The sequence below is a fragment of the Mustelus asterias genome, chromosome 9, assembly GCF_964213995.1.
Source record: "Mustelus asterias chromosome 9, sMusAst1.hap1.1, whole genome shotgun sequence".
Taxonomy (NCBI): Eukaryota; Metazoa; Chordata; class Chondrichthyes; order Carcharhiniformes; family Triakidae; genus Mustelus; species Mustelus asterias.
Genome location: NC_135809.1, coordinates 79,496,950 through 79,515,624, shown reverse-complemented (window position 1 = coordinate 79,515,624; position 18,675 = coordinate 79,496,950). Strand labels below are relative to the sequence as shown.

At 40.7% G+C, this 18,675-nt stretch overlaps 1 protein-coding gene and 1 pseudogene across 5 annotated transcripts in view; one reads left to right on the top strand and one right to left on the bottom strand.

Annotated features, from left to right (window-relative positions):
- Positions 1-18,675, bottom strand: part of phf21aa (PHD finger protein 21Aa) — a 310,619-nt gene that overhangs the window by 48,608 nt on the left and 243,336 nt on the right. For all 5 annotated transcript variants that reach the window (XM_078220409.1, XM_078220407.1, XM_078220411.1 and 2 more), the window contains exons 5-7: positions 9,242-9,496; positions 5,356-5,445; positions 656-943 (exon numbers count right to left, since the gene is read on the bottom strand). In XM_078220409.1, the coding sequence (XP_078076535.1) occupies positions 656-943; positions 5,356-5,445; positions 9,242-9,496 (633 nt within the window). The remainder of the gene's footprint in view (positions 1-655; positions 944-5,355; positions 5,446-9,241; positions 9,497-18,675) is intronic.
- LOC144499027 (oxaloacetate tautomerase FAHD1, mitochondrial-like) overlaps positions 16,350-18,675 on the top strand; it is a 55,140-nt pseudogene continuing 52,814 nt past the window's right edge.

Here is an 18,675-nt window from a genome sequence, read left to right as displayed (position 1 = left end):
CGAACATGTCCCTAGCTTAGCGATTACTAGGCTATAAAAACATAGAAAAACTAGTTGTTGTTGGAACTGCACACATTTTGGAAAGCTGGACTCATTCAGAGCGCAATCCATCACACTCTTGACTTGCGCCTTGAAGATAATGGAAAGAATTTGTGCTGGATAATATTGCAGCCAATGGAGATTCTCTCCCCCCCCCCCCCGGATACACTCGATCAAATGCTGCCTTGGTGACAAGAGCACTCTTACCTTTCCTATGAAATTCAGTTCCTTTTTCAATGTTTGGATAAAGGTTGTAATGTGGTCAGCAGCCAAGTGGCCCTGCTGGAACTCAAGCTGAGCAGTAGGAAACAGATTATTGATAAACCGGTGGAGTTTGACATCAATGTCGATGACACTTCCCATCACTTTGCCGGTGGCTGATGGTTTAAGTGGCTCATACTCACAACTGGCCAGAATAAATATATTCCTTCTTTTCCTAAATATTTATTTTGTCTAATTTCAAGTATTACAGTGTCTAATTTCGACTATTACAGATAAAACATATAACCAGCGAATGGACTGAAATGGATAGATCAGTGCCATAAAGGTGATTTCAACCTAGATATCAGTTTTTGGCTGTTTAAGGAAAGAAAGGGACATCAAAAGCATTAAATACCTTGTTCTCCAGATTGGTTTTGTTGAGCTTCAGCTGTTGGGAACCAACCAGTTTAGGACTTGGGGTTGCTATGACAATGCTCGTCAGCTGTGCAGTTGGTAATGTTTTGGTGACAACAGCTGGTTGGCCATTCATAATTCTAGCCTGATGTATGGAATTTGCAGTTGATGGCTGAGAAGTGTGTGTGAATTTTGTCAGCATCACCGGTCGTTGGATTAGTTGTGAAGCAGTAAACACAGGTGCAGGTGCAATAGGAATACTATTTGGCATCACTGGCTTTGGACGAACCTGAAAAATCATCAGCAATTTAGCATGTTACAATGTAAACCATTCTCTTCTCCACCTTTAATATCTTCTTCTCTTGCTTCTCATTTTTTGAAGCTGACGATTACCATTGAGCCAAGACAGCAAGTGTCATCAGGCTACTTAAAGCATCAAGTATCTCAGTCAAGGCCTACCAATTCAATTATATTCCCAGGCACATTCCTAATAACCACACTTGTAATTTGTAAAGATAGTGACAGTAGAAATCCTAGACAATGTTGCCTGAGACCAATTGCAGCACTTGTACACCAGCCCTATCTAAATGCAGCTCGAATAGTTAGGGCCACAGATTGAACCTGAAGCCTTTCCAGTTTACAGCACTCAGTTCCAAACTGATGTATTGTATTTACCATCTGAACCCTACAAGCTAAATAAGGTCTCCTTAAAAGAATTATTAAAGACCATACTGCTGAACTTAAACTCAACTGAAAAATAAATGTGCATAACGTTCAATTATGAATTCAGGTTCCTGTGCCTTAAAACATTCTAGAGTAAAAGTTCTTCACAAGTATGGGATCTCAACATAAGAATATAGCCTTGTACTTGTTACACCAAGTAACAAATGTTGAACACTACTACATATACAGTAGTTTTTAAACTTCCAAGGGACAAAGTCATGTGGATTATGACTTCACCAGTAGCTCACCAAGGAATTGCAACAATATTAGACAGGAACTGAAGAATGTAGATTGGGGGCAGAGGTTTGAAGTCAAATCAACATCTGGCATTTGGGAGACTTTCAAGTGTAAGTTGATAGGTATTCAGGACCAGCACGTGCCTGTAAGGATGAAGGATAAGTATAGCAATTTTCGGGAACCTTGGATAAAGAGAGTTATTGTGAGCCTAGTCAAAGAGAAAAAGGAAGGATTTGTCAAGGCTAGGAGGCGGGAACACACAAAGCAAGTGTGGAATACAAGGGAAGTAGAAAGAAACTTAAGCAAGTAGTCAGGAGGGCTACAAAGGGTCACAAAACGTCGATGGCCACCAGGATTAAGGAAAATCCCAAGGCTTTTTATACATATATAAAGAGCAAGAGGGTAGCCAGGGAGAGGGTTGGCCCACTCAAGGACAAGGTTGGGAATCTATGTGCGGAGCCAGAGGAAATGGGCACGGTATTAAATGAGTATTTTGTGTCAGTTTGCACCAAAGAGATGGACTTGGTGGATGATGAGTCTGGGGAAGGGTGTGTAGATAGTTTGGGTCGCGTTGAGATCAAAAAGGAGATGGTATTGGGGGTCTTGAAAAACATTAAGGTAGACAAGTCCCCAGGACCCGATGGGATATACCACAGAATACTGAGAGCGGCAAGGGAGGGGGGCCTTGACAGAAATATTTGTATCCTCACTGGCCACAGGGGAGGTCCCAGAGGATTGGAGAATAGCCAATGTTGTTCCTTTGTTCCAGAGTAGCAAGGATAATCCAGGTAATTACAGGTTGGTGAGCCGTACGTCAGTGGTAGGGAAATTATTGAAGAGGATTTTTTGAGACAGGATTTACTCTCACTTGGAAATAAGTGGACGTATTAGCGAGAGGCAATATGGTTTTGTGAAGGGGAGGTCGTGATCAAGTTCTTCGAGGAAGTGATGAAGATGAGTGATGAGGGTAGGGCAATGGATGTTGTCTACATGGTCTTCAGTAAGGCCGTTGACAAGGTCCCTCCTGGCAGACTGGTACAGAAGGTGAAGTTGCATTGGATCAGAGGTGAGCTGGCAAGATGGATACAGAACTGGCTTGGTCATAGGAAGACAGAGTGTAGCAGTGAAAGGGTGCGTTTCTGAATGGAGGGCTGTGACTAGTGGCGTTCCTCAGGGATCAGTGCTGGGACCTTTGTTCCATATATCTATCTATATACCAGACGACACAAAGGTTGGTGGAATTGCAGATAGCGATGAGGACCATCAGAGTAGATACAGCAGGATATAGATCGGTTGGAGACTTGGATGGAGAGATGGCAGATGGAGTTTAATCCGGACAAATACGACGTAATGCATTTTGGAAGGTCTAATACAGATGGGAAATATACAGTAAATGGCAGAATCCTTAAGAATATTGATAGGAAGAGGGATCTGGGTGTACAGGTACACAGGTTACTGAATGCAGGTGGAGAAGGTAGTCAAGAAGGCATACGAGATACGAAATTGGCAAGTCATGTTGCAGCTTTATAGAACCTTAGTTAGGCCGTACTTTGAATATAGTGTTCAATTCTGGTCGCCACACTACCAGAAGGATGTGGAGGTTTTGGAGAGGGTACTGAAAAGATTTACCAGGATGTTGCATGATATGGAAGGTATTAGCTATGAGGAGGGGTTGGAGAAACTTGGTTTGTTCTCACTGGCACGACAGAGGTTGAGAGGCGACCTGATAAAAGTCTACAAGATTATGAGGGGTGTGGACAGAGTGGATAATCGGATGCTTTTTCCCAGGGTGGAAGAACCAATTACCAGAGGACATAGGTTTAAGGTGCGAGGGGCAAGGTTTAAAGGAGATGTATGAGGCAAGCTTTTTGTTTTTACAGAGGACAGTGGGTGCCTGGAACTCACTGCCGGGGAGGTAGTGGAAGCAGATACAATAGTGACTTTTAAGGGGCGTCTTGACAAATACATGAATTGGCTGGGAATAGAGGGATATGGAACCTGGAAGGGTAGAGGGTTTTAGTTCAGATGGGCAGCATAGTCGGTGCAGGCTTGGAGGGTCTAAGGGCTGTTTCTGTGCTGTAATTTTCTTTGTACCAATTTTCATGAGAGAGATCATGGAAATGCCACAATATTTGACCATGGAAAGCATCACAGCTGAGTTCTATGATATAATCTGGCAGCCAAAGGTGCAAGAAACATTCCAGATGAGATCTATCTCCTCATCTCTCCCTGGCAGCAGCTTTGTAAACCCCGAGCTCAGTAATAGGACACAAAGGGTAGTGGTTGAAGGCTGTTTGAGTGACTGGAGGCCGGTGTCCAACAGTGTGCCACAAGGATCAGTACTGGGACCCTTATTGTTTGTTATATACATAAATGTTTATAGATGAAAATGTGGGGGAAATGTTAGGCGAGTTTGCAGATTACACCAAGATTGGTAAGGTAGTTAATAATGAAGAAGATGGTCATAGGTAACAGGAAGATGTAGATGAGTTGGTCAAGTAGGCAGATCAGTGGCAGATGGTATTTAACCCTGATAAGTGCGAGGTGATGCACTTTGGAAGAAACAAGATAAGGAATTATTTAATGAATGGCAGGACACTACGTAGCACAGAGGAACAGAGGGATCTTGGGGTAATTATTCACAGATCCCTGAAGGCGGCAGAGCAAGTGAATAGGATAGTGAAGGCGGCATATGGGACACTGGCTTTCATCTTTCACGGTATAAGAGCAAGGAGGTAATGTTGGAGTTGTACAGAGCATTGTACAGGTCACAGCTGGAGTAGTGTGTGCAGTTCTGGGTCACCTCACTATAGGAAGGATGTGATTCCACTAGAAAGGGTACAGAGGGATTCACCAGGATGCTGCCTGGGATGGAGCATTTGAGCTATATGGAGAGACTGGATGGGCTTGGATTGTTTCCTTTAGAGCAGAGAAGACTAAAGGGGGACATGATTGAGGTCCATAAGATTATGAAGGGTTTGGGCAGGTGAGCAGGGAGCAGCTGTTCCCCTTGGTCGAGAGGTCAGTCATGAGGGGGCATAGTTTTGGCGTAACGGGCAGGAGATTCAGAGGGGACTTGAAAAATAACTTTTTCACTCAGGTGGTGGTGGGAATCTGGAATGCACTGCCTGGGAAGGTAGTGGAGGCTGGAAACCTTACCACCTTTAAAAAAAATATTTGGATGAGCACTTGAAATATCATAACATTCAAGGATATGGGACATGTGCAGGAAAATGGGATTAATGAGCCTTTAGTGGTAGTCATTGCTGTTGTACGCGATGGGCCACAGGGTCTTTCCTGCGCTGTATGACACTAAAGAGCTGACTGAATAACAGAAGTGAAATACAATTCTGGAATGAGACCTGTGTATCAATATACTTCCTTTTGGTACCAATTTCTTAACAGAAGGCTGTCTTTGGTTATTCCTCCTCCCATCTTTTTGTTTATACGTGAATTAAAGATTGAACACAAAAGGAATGATGACACTTGGCTGAAAATCAAATATAACACTCATTTGAGCACCTTAATATTTCCTAAATTACACATAGAATGTCTTGGAATCTGGTTTCCAGCAAAACAGAATCTAGCTTCTGAGACAAAGGTATGAAACATCTTAATTGGTGCAATGACAGATTACAGAGGGCCATGTCTATTTATTATTTCAGTCTACAGCTTTGCATTCAAGACATTAATGAATGTGAAATCACCAATAACAGAAGTCTTTCTATCACATGCATTTACCTGTGGTAAAAGCGTTGGCCGTTGTGTCAGTCTAGGTGGAGGGATGAACTGAGGAACCTTGATTGGCGGGGAGCTTGTAGTCTGTACCTGCTGATTTGAACATATTCATTCTTACACATTACTTTGATGGAAAATCTTTACATCAAAAATAAACATTGAATACATACAAACTATTTCAAGCTGTGTTTTAACTAAGATTTGACAAAACGAATAGGCTTTCTTCTCTGAACTGTAAAACTACTAACTTTCTAAAACAAAGGTAACAATTATATAATAAATAGACCAAATATGCCAAAGATCAGTAAAATACAGAAATATGGACAGCCACATAATTCACAATCCCAGCCTTTAGAGGGTTAAAGCCCTCCTCCAGAGATCTGAGCACAATCTAGTCTGGCACTTCAGTCCACTTTCAGGTGAGGTCACATACGATCCGATAGCACTATTCAAGAAGGAGCAAGAAAGTTCTCCCTGGTGTTCTGTCACTACTTATCCTTCAATTAACAGCACTAGCAGATTAAATGGCCCTTTTCTCATTACTGCTTGTAGAGCATTGCTGCGCACAGATTGACTGCTGAATTTCTTATATTCCCAGAAGGAAGAAAACAGTAAAACTTGGGAATGACTGATCTTGTATATGTTAAGTAGGAAGTCCAGTTCGGACCAGTACCAGTCATTTCTAACTTCTACTGTTTTTATTTCTGGGTTAAATGTAGGCTACATGAAAAATCAAAGGCTGGAACTATTCATATTATAGTCACAGACTGATGCACAGTAAATGATATTTACATTCCCTTTTCATCATTAAAAAAACTTTTCTCTAATCCTATATGCAATAGTCTTCTTCACTTTCAAGTTGGCTTGTTTGTCTGATTATCTATAGTCATTTTTTTCTTCACTCGATGTGTGTGTGTGCGCATGTGTGGCAGTTTTTGCTGGAACAATCTTTTGAATGGATATCCAGGATACTTGGATAACAGCGAGGGGTAAAAAATTAGAATGGTCAGATTTTGCAATTGTAATCATGTTGAAATGGTCAACATTTTCCTTCATTATTCTTTGAAACAGATTGGACTTGTGAAATCCAACATGTACAGATGAACACCAAAAATTATAATCTTATGTCAGTGACTCCCTGCTCTTCCACAGGGCGTGCTTTTGAAGTCCTTGCAGATGGAAAACATCCAGAAATCACTGGTCTGGATTTCGTGGTCAGTGACAAAGCAAAGGCTTTCTTTGGAGAAAGCTGGCCACAGAGATCTAGCAATCTCTATGGTTCCTTTCTCCTTTCTAAAGCAATTTAAATCTGGTGCCAAGACAAAAGGATATCTTAAAAGCAAATTACTGCAGATGCTGGAATCTCAAACAAAAACAGAAAATGCTAGAAAATCTCAGCAGGTCTGACAGCATCTGTGGAGAGAACAGAGCAAACATTCTGAGTTTGGATGATCCTTCGTTCCAGCTCTGACAAAGGGTCACCCAGACTTGAAATGTTAGCTCTATTCTCTCTCTACAGATGCTGTCAGACCTGCTGAGATTTTCCAACATTGTGTTTTTGTTGCAAAGGGATATTTTGGTGTGTAGCAGCACTGATGTCAGCAAGGACGGAAGCAACCAATCACATTGAAATATTCAAAAATCAAAAACAAGAGGTGCGCATGTGTGTGTGTTGGTGCAGAGTGCGTGTGAAGATGCTGTGGGTGCCTCAACAGCAATTTCTGAAGTAACATACAATCATATACAGAAACTTCTGGATTTGTGTTGTTCTGCACATATGCCAACTCCCTAAGTTGCTAGCATTTTCAGTGCAACAATGACGGCAAAAGGTGACAATTTTGCCATCACTATCGCTACATAATCCAAGGCCTAGAATAAACGTAAGCTTCTACATTTATGCAAAATAAAAAACTAGTATTCAAAATTTTTTACATTTTTCAGCGTTCACCATCATGTTCCAATCTTTATTTTTATATTCTATAAAATTATAAAAAGTGAGTGATAAAACTTGCTTGCTACTGCTTGGTTTGTTGCCTTTGAGAATTTTTGAAGTGACTGGCTGCTTAACCTGGTTTGATGACATCCCTGTGCTAGAGATCTTCAATAGATGGTGTCAGGATTAATGTCAGGAAAAATGAAATCCGTGCCCCAGATCTCACTGGGCCTGTGTGTGCAGCTTTCCTCAAGGTCAGCAGTGAGCACCTTTCACTTTGTGGCTGACCACAAATTCTGGGCCATCAACTTGAATTGGTGACAACTGGTAAAACAGTTAATTCTCAACTAAAGGGTTTTGTTGAAATAAATGCCTTGTTATTTCAACATTAATTTGAGCTCAAATGGTTCGCAGAAAGTTTGCTTTGTTTCTTACTGATGTTAATTCGGAAAATTGGAAAGGATTTTGGGGCTGGTATTATAAACAACTGTACGAAGGAAAGACAGGTTTCACGGATTTACTTTTTTCAGAAATGGTGTTGTTCAACATGTTCTCGAAAGATCTGCTGATTTATCTTAAACAAAAAGTGATTTGTACGGCTTCCTTCATCTTTTTCCAGCTACAAAAAGGCACATGATTTTAAAATAAATAGCACAACTGATCTGGGCAACCCTTGTTTATTAAAGAAAAAAAGGAACATGGGGCCCGAGATAAATATTTTAGCAAACAGGAAAGAACTATGAAAAATAAAGATTTGAGTCAGCAGAGTGGAAGTAGCAGTACCAGTACCAGTCACAGAAAACAAGTGGCAGCAAAAAAAGGGCAGAACTTGTTACATTTAATAAAAAGAACTTGCAAAAGAAATAGAAAAGATAAGAATTGTTGCGAAGTAGAAGCATTTTAAGAATGAAAAAGTAACTGAAAGGATACCAATATTTCACAGCTCATTAGTGGGAGTGTCTTTGTTACTATTGATACAACAAACACACATTGAATCAAAGTGTTAACTCTTATTCAAGGCTGAAGCCTCTTCCTCTCACGTGACAGATATCCACTTGCCTTTTCATTATGAAAAGCTTATTTATGTTTTAGTCCTCCTTAGTGAAAAAAAGGATTTCAGCATTGGCTCTGGGTGGATAGGAAACATTGGTATTATGATGCATCACAATTATACAAGACAGGGATAGACCAGTGGAGTCTTTGCCATTTTTGTATGGCTTCATCTGTATCAAATTTGAAGGAACAGGAGAATGGCTGAAGTTTATTCAAATATATAGGGTTTTTTAAAAGATCATCTGAATTATTTATGGATCAGGATTAACTTGGCCCTTTAAGTTTTTGGCATTAAAAAATATTTTATGCTAATAACAGTTTTGTTGATTGTGGCAAGCAAGTATTCTACTCAGGAGTTTTGTTTCTCTTCGAAAATAAAGGTTGTAGGTAGGCAAAGACAAGAGCAAGAGAAATTTCAAGGCACAATTGGTTGGAACATTTTTCTTAACCTAACAGCCCTGGGTTTGAAAGCAATCCCAAATGATCAAGGTAAGTCTGGCAGTTGTAAAGGTTCTAGATGACTGGTGAGTTAGCCACAATTCAGGACTGAGTGGGTTTATATGCAAAAGCACAAAACTATGTATGATTCCAGCAACTCAACCGAAGATGGGCAACAAAGGATGACTTCTGGCATGTCTTCTGAGGTGGGGGCAGAGGCAAGAAAGGGGTTGCTCTTCTGGGGCTGGGTTTGAGATAAATTGATAGGACAATGTTACTCATCTGATCCATGGTGATAGGTCCAAAAAGCAGAAAGAAAGACACCACAGCTGATGGTTCCTTATCCTAATGTGTATAAAATTAACACCCAATACCTTATGAAAGATCCGTGGAAGTAAAACAAATACCTTTACCAAGGAAACTCAGTTTTAAAGAAAAGAAATAGCATTCCCAAGTTCTTCTTACCAACTGTACAGTTGATTTTGGCATTATTCGCACAGCATCGGCCCCCAGAGTTGTCAGTTTGTTGGTGATCTGAAGGTTGATGGGTGTGTTTTGAGAGTCTGCATTAACCACTGATTTCTGAGGGTTGCTTAGAGCCGTTACCATGGCAATGGTAGGTCTTGGTGTAACGACCGAGGCAGACATGGTATGTGTTGTTTTAAGTAGAGTAAGTGGAATCTGCTTTGTGGTAATGACTGAAGCTTCAGTTATTGTTTTCTGTGAATAAAAAAAGTACACAAAATTGTAATTAGGCTTTTTGAATAAATGAAACATAATCAAGAGATATAAATGGAAGCATTTCAGACCCATACATTTACAACCTGTATTTTTAAATCAAATATTTCTGCATTTATTTTTGCAATGCTGAAGGAAACCTATGGAAGCATAAGCATGTTCAGCATAATAATAAAAGGTCAATACAGAACATGGGCAGCACTATTTCAATCATTATGAGTTTGTTCTAAATATCTACAGAAAATATTCAGATTCAATATGCTGAAATACCTACATTAAACTGGCTGCACTCCAATTATTCCAATATATTAGCTTATAAAGTTTCTTTGAATGGACATCTTGAGTAAGTACTAAAAAAAAATTGCCCTCGAGTAGTATTTGTAGTATTGCATCTGCCAATACATTTAGTCTATACTTTAGAAATGAAGATAATCAGTCTTGCCAATGTGTAATCATGGCAACTTTTCACCTTACAGAGGCAGCCAAGGATAATCTTAAACATGACTTGGAGTAGGACCTGGGTATTCAGAGGATCCTTAGATTAAGTCAGTTGTTCATCAGTGCCAACTGTCTGATGGAATACACAGGAAAATAAGTACTGGTACAACTCTTCATTTGAAAGAAGTCATTCAATTCATAGTGAATATATCACTAACTTAACTGCAATCATATTTAAATAATTGAAGAACTGAAAAAATCAGAATTTGGAAATGAAAAATCGACAACAAATACAAGATTTGACATGGAGGTATTTGAGAGAAACTTTCCACATTCCTACTTGCTAAATAGAATGATTTATTTTTATTCTTTCACAGGATGCTAGCATCACTATCTAGGCCAGTATTCATTGCCCATCCCTAATTGCAAAGGTGGTGGTAGTGAACTGTCTTCTTAAATCATTGCAGTCCACATGGTGTAAGTACACCCACAATGTTGTGAGGGATAGAGTTTCAGAAATTTTTACCCATACAAATGTGCTTCAAGGAGATCCTGAACAGTACTTAATTTGTCTTTACACAATTGTATTGTTCAGGTGAAAGGGAGAATGCGATTTTAAAATACTTGTGTATTGCATCAAAATAAACATGAACTGGTACAACAGTGATTAGGGATAAACAAGTCAAGGTAAACTTAAGGAGTCTGTTATATTTTGATTCGGATTTCATCCTTTACTGACTACGGTGTTAAGGATCCACAAATTTACTTTTTTCAGGACACTGAGTAGTTGTCTAGCTTTTTGTTAGTTATGCAACAGAGAAGAAATGTTACACTGTTTTTTAGAATTGGCAAATAGCAGAGATTGATGATTAGTAAATAAATATTAGACTACATCCAGAAGGTATAGGTCAGTGAGCTTTGCAAGTTAAATTAGACATATAAACAGTGACGATAGATACAAGCTAATCTTTTACTAATCACCAATCTCTGCTGATCTGCAATGTGATACTCTCTTCTATTAATTTCCATGAAAACCACCCCTCTGGAACACAATAAGATGTAGTAAAGGGGACAAATACATGCAATGTTTACTGGATACAGATATTAACAATTCAAATGGAACATATATAAATACAATACTTTGCTGAATGTTGCTGGTGTTAGTGATTCTTTATAAATAATCCAATTACTGGAACTCTGATCTTCTGCTACTGACCTACAAAAGCACAAGTTCTGCACTGATCACAACTGATTGTTTCATAACACTTCTTTCTGCATTATAAACAGGTAAAATGTCAACTCTCTTCCCTCTGGCCTCAACAGGCAAGAGAATGAATACCTTCTGCTCAGGTGAATCTGAGGCAAGTGGAAGCCCAGTGTACACATTTCTGCCATTTACTAAACTAATATACTTGGCATGTGTGTTAGCTAGTGATGGATTAATATCTTCCTGTTTTCATGCTTACTTCAAAAGAAATGGTTCAAGCATGCAAGGGGCCAAAGACATAGAACCATAACTGTGGCTGCCGGTTTTCAAATTTAGCACAGTGCAAGAAAATTTAGAGGGAATTTGGAACATCTCATTCATAAGAACAAAGAAAAGAGCTGGACAGGAGAGTTGAGAAGATTAAGAAAGGAAGTTCACCGTACAGGGAAGATTGCAGGGTGGAACCCTGTTTACGTGGAACTTGCTGCCCATGACAAGTCAGCTAAAATCCTCGAAGAAAAGGAACTGAAATTCTGTTTGGAAGAATTGTGCGGCTGGAATAAAGACTATACAGCCATTCAAATTGCCTATAATATTCATGAGACAGTCTTTGTGACCTCTACTATTCATTTTGTTACTATCCTCTTAGGGACCTTTACCATTTAAAGAAAAAGCTGAACACCCCAAGATTAACCAACAGAACAGCACCACAAAAACAGTCTCCATTGTACATCAAAAATAATTAAACAGGGGGAGGAGAGTCACATGACGTGAGCACAGGAGCAACTGCATTTTTACAAGCTCTGGCGCTAGTCATCTTTTAATCCTTTCTTCTATCTAATGAATGACCCTGTAATTAAAAATAATCTGTGCAATGTTTTTGGAAAATCCGGCTTAACCTTTTTGATGGCAGGGAGGTCATATTAGGACGAAAAAATCTTTGTTCGTGTGATGCGGTTGGAGCTGACTTGGATGTGGTCCAGCTCACAGTGGCGACATCGCTGGTGAACAGGCTCACGTGCAGTTGACGCCAATATGAAGACCGTTTTTATGAGTAAAATTGTGGAAGAAGTATTGTGCTCCCCGGCACAGATTACAAGTGCTCACCACAGTGAACTGCTAGATATCCTACAAAGAATGAATGATGCTATTGATAATCCTTTCAATCGAGAGGGAGATTTCTGTGGTGAAGGCTCAGCTTCAATCCTTAGATATCCTGCTGCCTGGTGTGTCGAACATCTTAATTAAGTCAAGGGGACATGGCTGGACGAGGTCTGTCCGTAAACTAATCCCCCCGGGAAGCAGGTGAGCTACGGTGATATTTCCAGCTGATTTTGAGATCTGGGGTTGGCTGGAGACCCCCAACCACTGGTTTTGTGTTAGCTTGGCTGCATTACTCGTCGAGAGGGGTTGGAGGTGTCCAACCATGAAGGACATTTCCCCTCCTCTGGGGCCTCGATTCCTGCTCATCTGGGCTCTAGGATGATGACATGACGGAGATGTGGAGATTGGGTGAAATTCTGGATGATTCCTGGATATTCCTTTACAATCTGGTCATAGCTTTAGCCTTTTCTAACTCGGTGGATGGTTTATAATCTAATCCTGCAGTTTGTCATTAATCCTGAACTTTGTTCCCTTGGATTTTACTCCTGATATGATATTGTCTTTTATCCCGATAACAGCACGTGTCGAGCACAGAAGCTTGTTTTTTTTCCAGAAAATGGGATTAGTGTGCCATTAGTGCAGATATTATTGGTGTGGACTTGATGGATCAAAGGGTCTTTTCTTCACTATATGACTCTATAACCTAATAATGTAGTTAAAATCCCTCTTCCCTGGAACCATTCTGGTAAATCTCCATGGTACACTCTCAAGAGCCCACAGGTCCTTCCTAAAGCGTGGAGACCAAAATTGGTTTCAATACTCTAGTTATCTTTTGTCTGTTTTGACGTGGATGTTGAAGTATAGTAAAATTTCCCGATGGTACCGAACTTTCAGATGTGGAAAACAGTGCAGTAAATAGCAATCAGCTGCAGCAGAAAGGGCAGACAAGTGCAAAACAGTATGAAATAATGCACTTTTTCAGCCAGCTTTTTGATCTGAGCACCTCCCTATTACATAAGATTATTTTTTGCAATATTTTGTCAAATTAAAGAAAGACTGCACGGATTTGTCAAAGGGAACTCATGCAATATTAATTTGAGGGTTTTTTGATGAGGTAACAAAGGGCAATGGGGTAGACTTGATGAACGTGGAGTTCAAAAAGGTGTTTGATAAAGTGCCGTGTAACAGGCTTGCTAGAAAAGTTGAGGTTGGCTGAGTGACAAGAAACAAAAAGTAACAGTGAACATTTGTTTCTCGGATTAGAGGAAGCTATCCAGTGGTGTTCTTCCTGAAAATGTACTAGGACCATGACTTTTCTTAATCTATATTATGACCTAGATGGAAAGGCAGAATACTGCGGATGCTGTAAATCTGTGAGGAGGACAGACAGACTTCAAGCGGACATAGACAAGCTAGTGAAATGGGCAGAAGTGTGAAGCAAAACATTTGATACGGAGAAAAAAAAGAAACGCCATAAAAGAAAGGTTATGTGAAATAAATGATACAATTCAATGATACAAGGTAGTACATCGATGTAGACAAGACAGGTTGAGAAATGGCTAGAAAGGCACATAGGATTCTCGGCTTTGCAAATAGAGGCATAGAGCATGAAACCAAGGAAGTTATGAAGAACCTTTATGAACACTAGTTTGGTCTCAACTGGAGTACTGTGTCCAACTCAAAGTACCAAACTCTTTGAGGATGAGAGAGCTTAAGGATGCAGAAAGGTTTTGGGAGAACGATTCCAGAGATGAGGGATTTTGGTTTTGTGGTTAGATTGAAGAATCTGGAGTTGTTCTCCTTGGGGAAAATAAGGTGAAGAGGAGATTTGATGAACACATTCAAATCATGAAGCCTGGATAGAGTGCTAAATTTGAAAAAAGCACTGCAAAACTAACTGATACATTAATTAACTAAGTAGAGATGGTGGGGCAGGTGATGTGCGGTAGCTGTACGACATGGGAGCTGGCAGATCCCATTGCGAGCTGCAGTGACCAGATCTGCAACAAGTGTTGGTTGCTCAAGGAACTTTGGCTCAGAATTGATGAGCTCGTGACTGAGTTTCAGACACTGCAGTGCATCCGGGAGGCGAGAGTTACCCTGGACACTTTGTTTCGGATGCGGTCATACCCAATAGATGCACTATCTCTAATTCAGTCAGTGGTCAGGGACAGCAGGGTGTGACTGCAAGTGAGACAGGTAGAGGGATTCTGAATTCAGGAACAGAAGAGTCTCAGCTCTTGACTTTGTCCAACAGGTACAAGGTACTTGTTCCCTGTGTGGAAGAGGAAAAGGGCTGTAGGGAGAATGAGCTAGCTGACCACTGCACCGTGGCACAGGAGGCCATTCAAGAGTGGGAGCAAAAAGACAAGTGTCAGTTGAAGGCGGTTCTATAATTAGGGGGATCAATACCGTCCTTTGTCAGCAGGATTGAGAGTCCCACATGGTATGCTGCCTGCCCAGTGTCAGGGTGAGGGACATCTCTGACTGGCTTGAAAGGATATTGGAGTGGGAGGGGGAGGGTCCTGTTGTTGTGGTCCACGTTGGGACAAACAACATAGGCAAGACTAGGAAAGAGGACATGTTTGGGGATTATCAGGAAATAAGAAGTAAATTAAAGAACAGGTTCTCATGGGTTATAATCTCTGGATTACTACCTGAGACACGTGCAAACTGGCATAAGGATGGGAAAATTAGGGAAGTAAACACGTGGCTAAAGGAGTGATGTGGGAAAGAGGGGTTCCATTTCATGGGGCATTGGCATCAGTATTAGAACAGGAGGGATCTATACCATTGGGACAGTCGCCATATGAACCAATCTGGGACCAGTGTTCTAGCAGAAAGGATAAGTAGGGTGGTCTCAAGGACTTTAAACTAGCAAGTGGGAGACGGAAGGGAAGGGTAAAACTAAAAGAATAAAGGTTAATGGCAACCAAAGCATCAGGTTAGTATGTGAGGGGAAGAAAGAGGCTAATAGGATGAACAGGCAGGACTAGCTAACGACCAAAAATTAGTAAAGGTCAAAATGTGTGAAAAGCGTGGTGCACAAGAAAATCCTGCAAGGGAAAGACAAACCAGTAGGACATATTTAAAAACCCTGTACCTTAATGCACACAGTATTCAGAATAAGGTCAATGAGTTGATGGGAACAAATGGGTAAGATTTGGTGGGGATTACTGAAACATGGTTACAGGAAGACTGGGACCGGGAGGTGAATGTCCAAGAGTACTCAGTATTCCAGAAAGATAGACAGGATGGAACAGGAGGTGGAGTTGCTTTATTGGTTAAAGATGACATCAAGGCTGTATTAAGAAATAACATTGGCACTAATGGCCAACATGTTGAATTGATGTCAGTAGAAATAAACAAAAAAGGGAAAAAAACATCTTGTAGGAGTAATTTACAGGCCCCTGAGCAACGCTTCCAAAGTGGGGAACAGTATAAACCAAGAAATAATAAGGCTTGTGAGAAGGGCACAATGGTAATCATGGGTGATTTTAACATGCATATTGACTGGATCAATCAAATTGGCATAGGTAGCCTCGAGGGAGATTTCAGAGTGTATGAGTGTATAATAGGAAACAAAAAAATGGCAGAGGAACTGAATAGTTACTTTGCATCAGTTAAATTTAGTATTATGTAACAAAGAAGGGTTGATAAATAGTCTTGTTGTTAAATTTCCTCTTGGTAAGAGTGATCACAGCATGTTAGAATTTCAGATTCAGATTGAGCAAGAGAAGACAGAGTGCCATACTAGAGTTTTAGCGTTGGGCAGAGGCAATTATAGGCCTGAGAAAAGAATTGGTCCATGGAAACTGGGCACAAATAATTGAGAGCTGGACAGTTGCGGAACAATGGCGGATGTTCAGGGAGATATTGAATACCTCCCAATTAAAGTATATTCCTGAAAGGAAGAGGAATTGTAAAACGAAGAAAAATGTTCCATGGCTAGACAAAGAAGTCAAAGAGGACACAAAGGCAAAAGCTAGGGCATACCAAACTGCAAAAGCTAGCCGTAAGCTGGCGGATTGGAAGAACTTTAAGGTTCAGCAAAAGGCTACTAAAAATAGAATCAAAAGAGCCAAGATGAACTATGAAAGGAAACTAGCAGAAAACGTAAACACAGATACGAAAAGCTTTTCTAAGTATATAAAGAGGAAGAGAATTGCTGAAGTAAATGTTGGCTCTTTAGAGGACAATACTGGTGAGGTATTAATGGGGAACAGAGAGATGGCAGAGGCACGAAACCAATATTTAGCCTCTGTCTTTATAGTGGAGAATAATGAAGATTTTCCAAAAACTTTCGTTAATGCAGAGGAAGTTGGTACAATAACCATCATAGAAATCATAGAAACCCTACAGTACAGAAAGAGGCCATTCGACCCATCGAGTCTGCACCGACCACAATCCCACCCAGGCCCTACCCCCATATCCCTACATATTTTACCTGCTAATCCCTCTAATCTACGCATCCCAGGACACTAAGGGGCAATTTTTTAGCATGGCCAATCAACCTAACCCGCACATCTTTGGACTGTGGGAGGAAACCGGAGCACCCGGAGCAAACCCACGCAGACTCGAGGAGAATGTGCAAACTCCACACAGACAGTGACCCAAGCCGGGAATCGAACCCAGGTCCCTGGAGCTGTGAAGCAGCAGTGCTAACCACTGTGCTACCGTGCCGCCCCACATTCTGTCAGTCAGCCAATCCTCCAGCCAATCTGCCAGCTTACGGCTAGCTTTTGCAGTTTGGTATGCCCTAGCTTTTGCCTTTGTGTCCTCTTTGACTTCTTTGTCTAGCCATTACCTTCACTAGGGAGAAGGTATTGAATAGACTAATGGGATTAAAGGCTGATAAGTCTCCGGGGCCTAATGACCTGTACCCTAGGGTATTAAAGGAGGTGGCAGCAGAGATAGTGGATTCATTGATTGTGATATTTCAAAATTCCTTGGATTCTGCTAAGGTCCTGGTGGATTGGAAACATGCTGATGTGTTCAAAAAAGGAAGGAGCAAAAAGTAGGAAACTATAGGCCAGTTAGATTGACTTCTGTGGTGAGAAGTTGCTGGAATCAATCATTAAGGAGGAGATAAATGAGCATTTGGAAAGACAAAGCTCAATCCACCATTGTCAGTATGACTTTACGAAGGGTAAGACATGCTTGACAAACTGCTCGAATTCTTTGAGGACATAACCAGCAAGGTGGATAGTGGTGAACTTGTGGATGTGGCATATTTGGACTTCCAGAAGGCACTGGATAAGGTGCCGCATAAAAGACTGATCAAGGTGAAATCGCAGGGGATTGAGGGTAGAGTATTGGATTGGACTGAGGATTGGCTGACTGACAGAAAGCAAAGGGTCGGGATAAATAGGTCCTTCTCTGGCTAGCAAAATGTAACTAGCAGGGTGCCACAGGGGTCAGTCCTCGGACTGTGTACAATCTATATAAATGATCTGCAAGCAAGGACAGAGTGTAGTGTAGCAAAATTTGCGGATGATACTAAAATAGGTGGGAAAGCAGGCAGTGAAGAGGATATAAAGATTTTACAGACAGATATAGATAAGCTAAAAATGGGCCAAAATTTGGCAGATGGAGTTTAATGTGGATAAGTGTGAAGCTGTCCATTTTGGCAGAAAAATAGAAAGGCAAATTATTACCTAAATGGAAAGTAGATCCAAAATGCTTCTGGGCAGAGGGATCTGGGTGTCTATGTTCATGAATTGTAGAAAGTCGGTATGCAGGTGCAGCACTTAATAAAAAAGGCAAATGGATGTTGGCATTTATAGCAAAGGGACTGGAGTATAAAAGTAGAGAAATGTTGTTGCAATTCTATAAGGTGTTGGTGAGACCACATCTGGAGTATTGCGTCCAGTTTTGGTCTCCTTATTTGAGAAAGGATGTGGTGACACTGGAGGCAGTTCAGAGGAGGTTCACCAGATTGATTCCAGGGATGAAAGGGTTGACAGATGAGGAAAGATTAAATAGTTTAGGCTTATACTCACTGGAGTTTAGAGGGGATCTGATCGAGATATATGAAATTTTAAAAGGGATTGATAAAGTAAATATAGACAAAATATTTCCTCTTGTGGGGCAATCTTGAACAAGAGGTCACAGGTATAGATTGAAAGGCAGTAGATTTAAAACTGATTTGAGGAGGCTCTACTTTTCGCTGAGGGTGGTGAATTTGTGGAACTTACTGCCCCATAGCGTAGTGCAGTCTGAATCATTGAATGGTTTCAAGGAGATAAGATATATTTCTAATTTTAAAAAAAGGGATAAGGGGATATGGGAACAGTTGGAGGTGGATTTGAGATAAGGGAGTGATGAGCCATGATCTGATTGAATGGCGGAGGCGGCTTTAAGGGCTGAATTTGCCTAGTTTTGCTCCTAATTCCTATGTTCCTGGATAAGG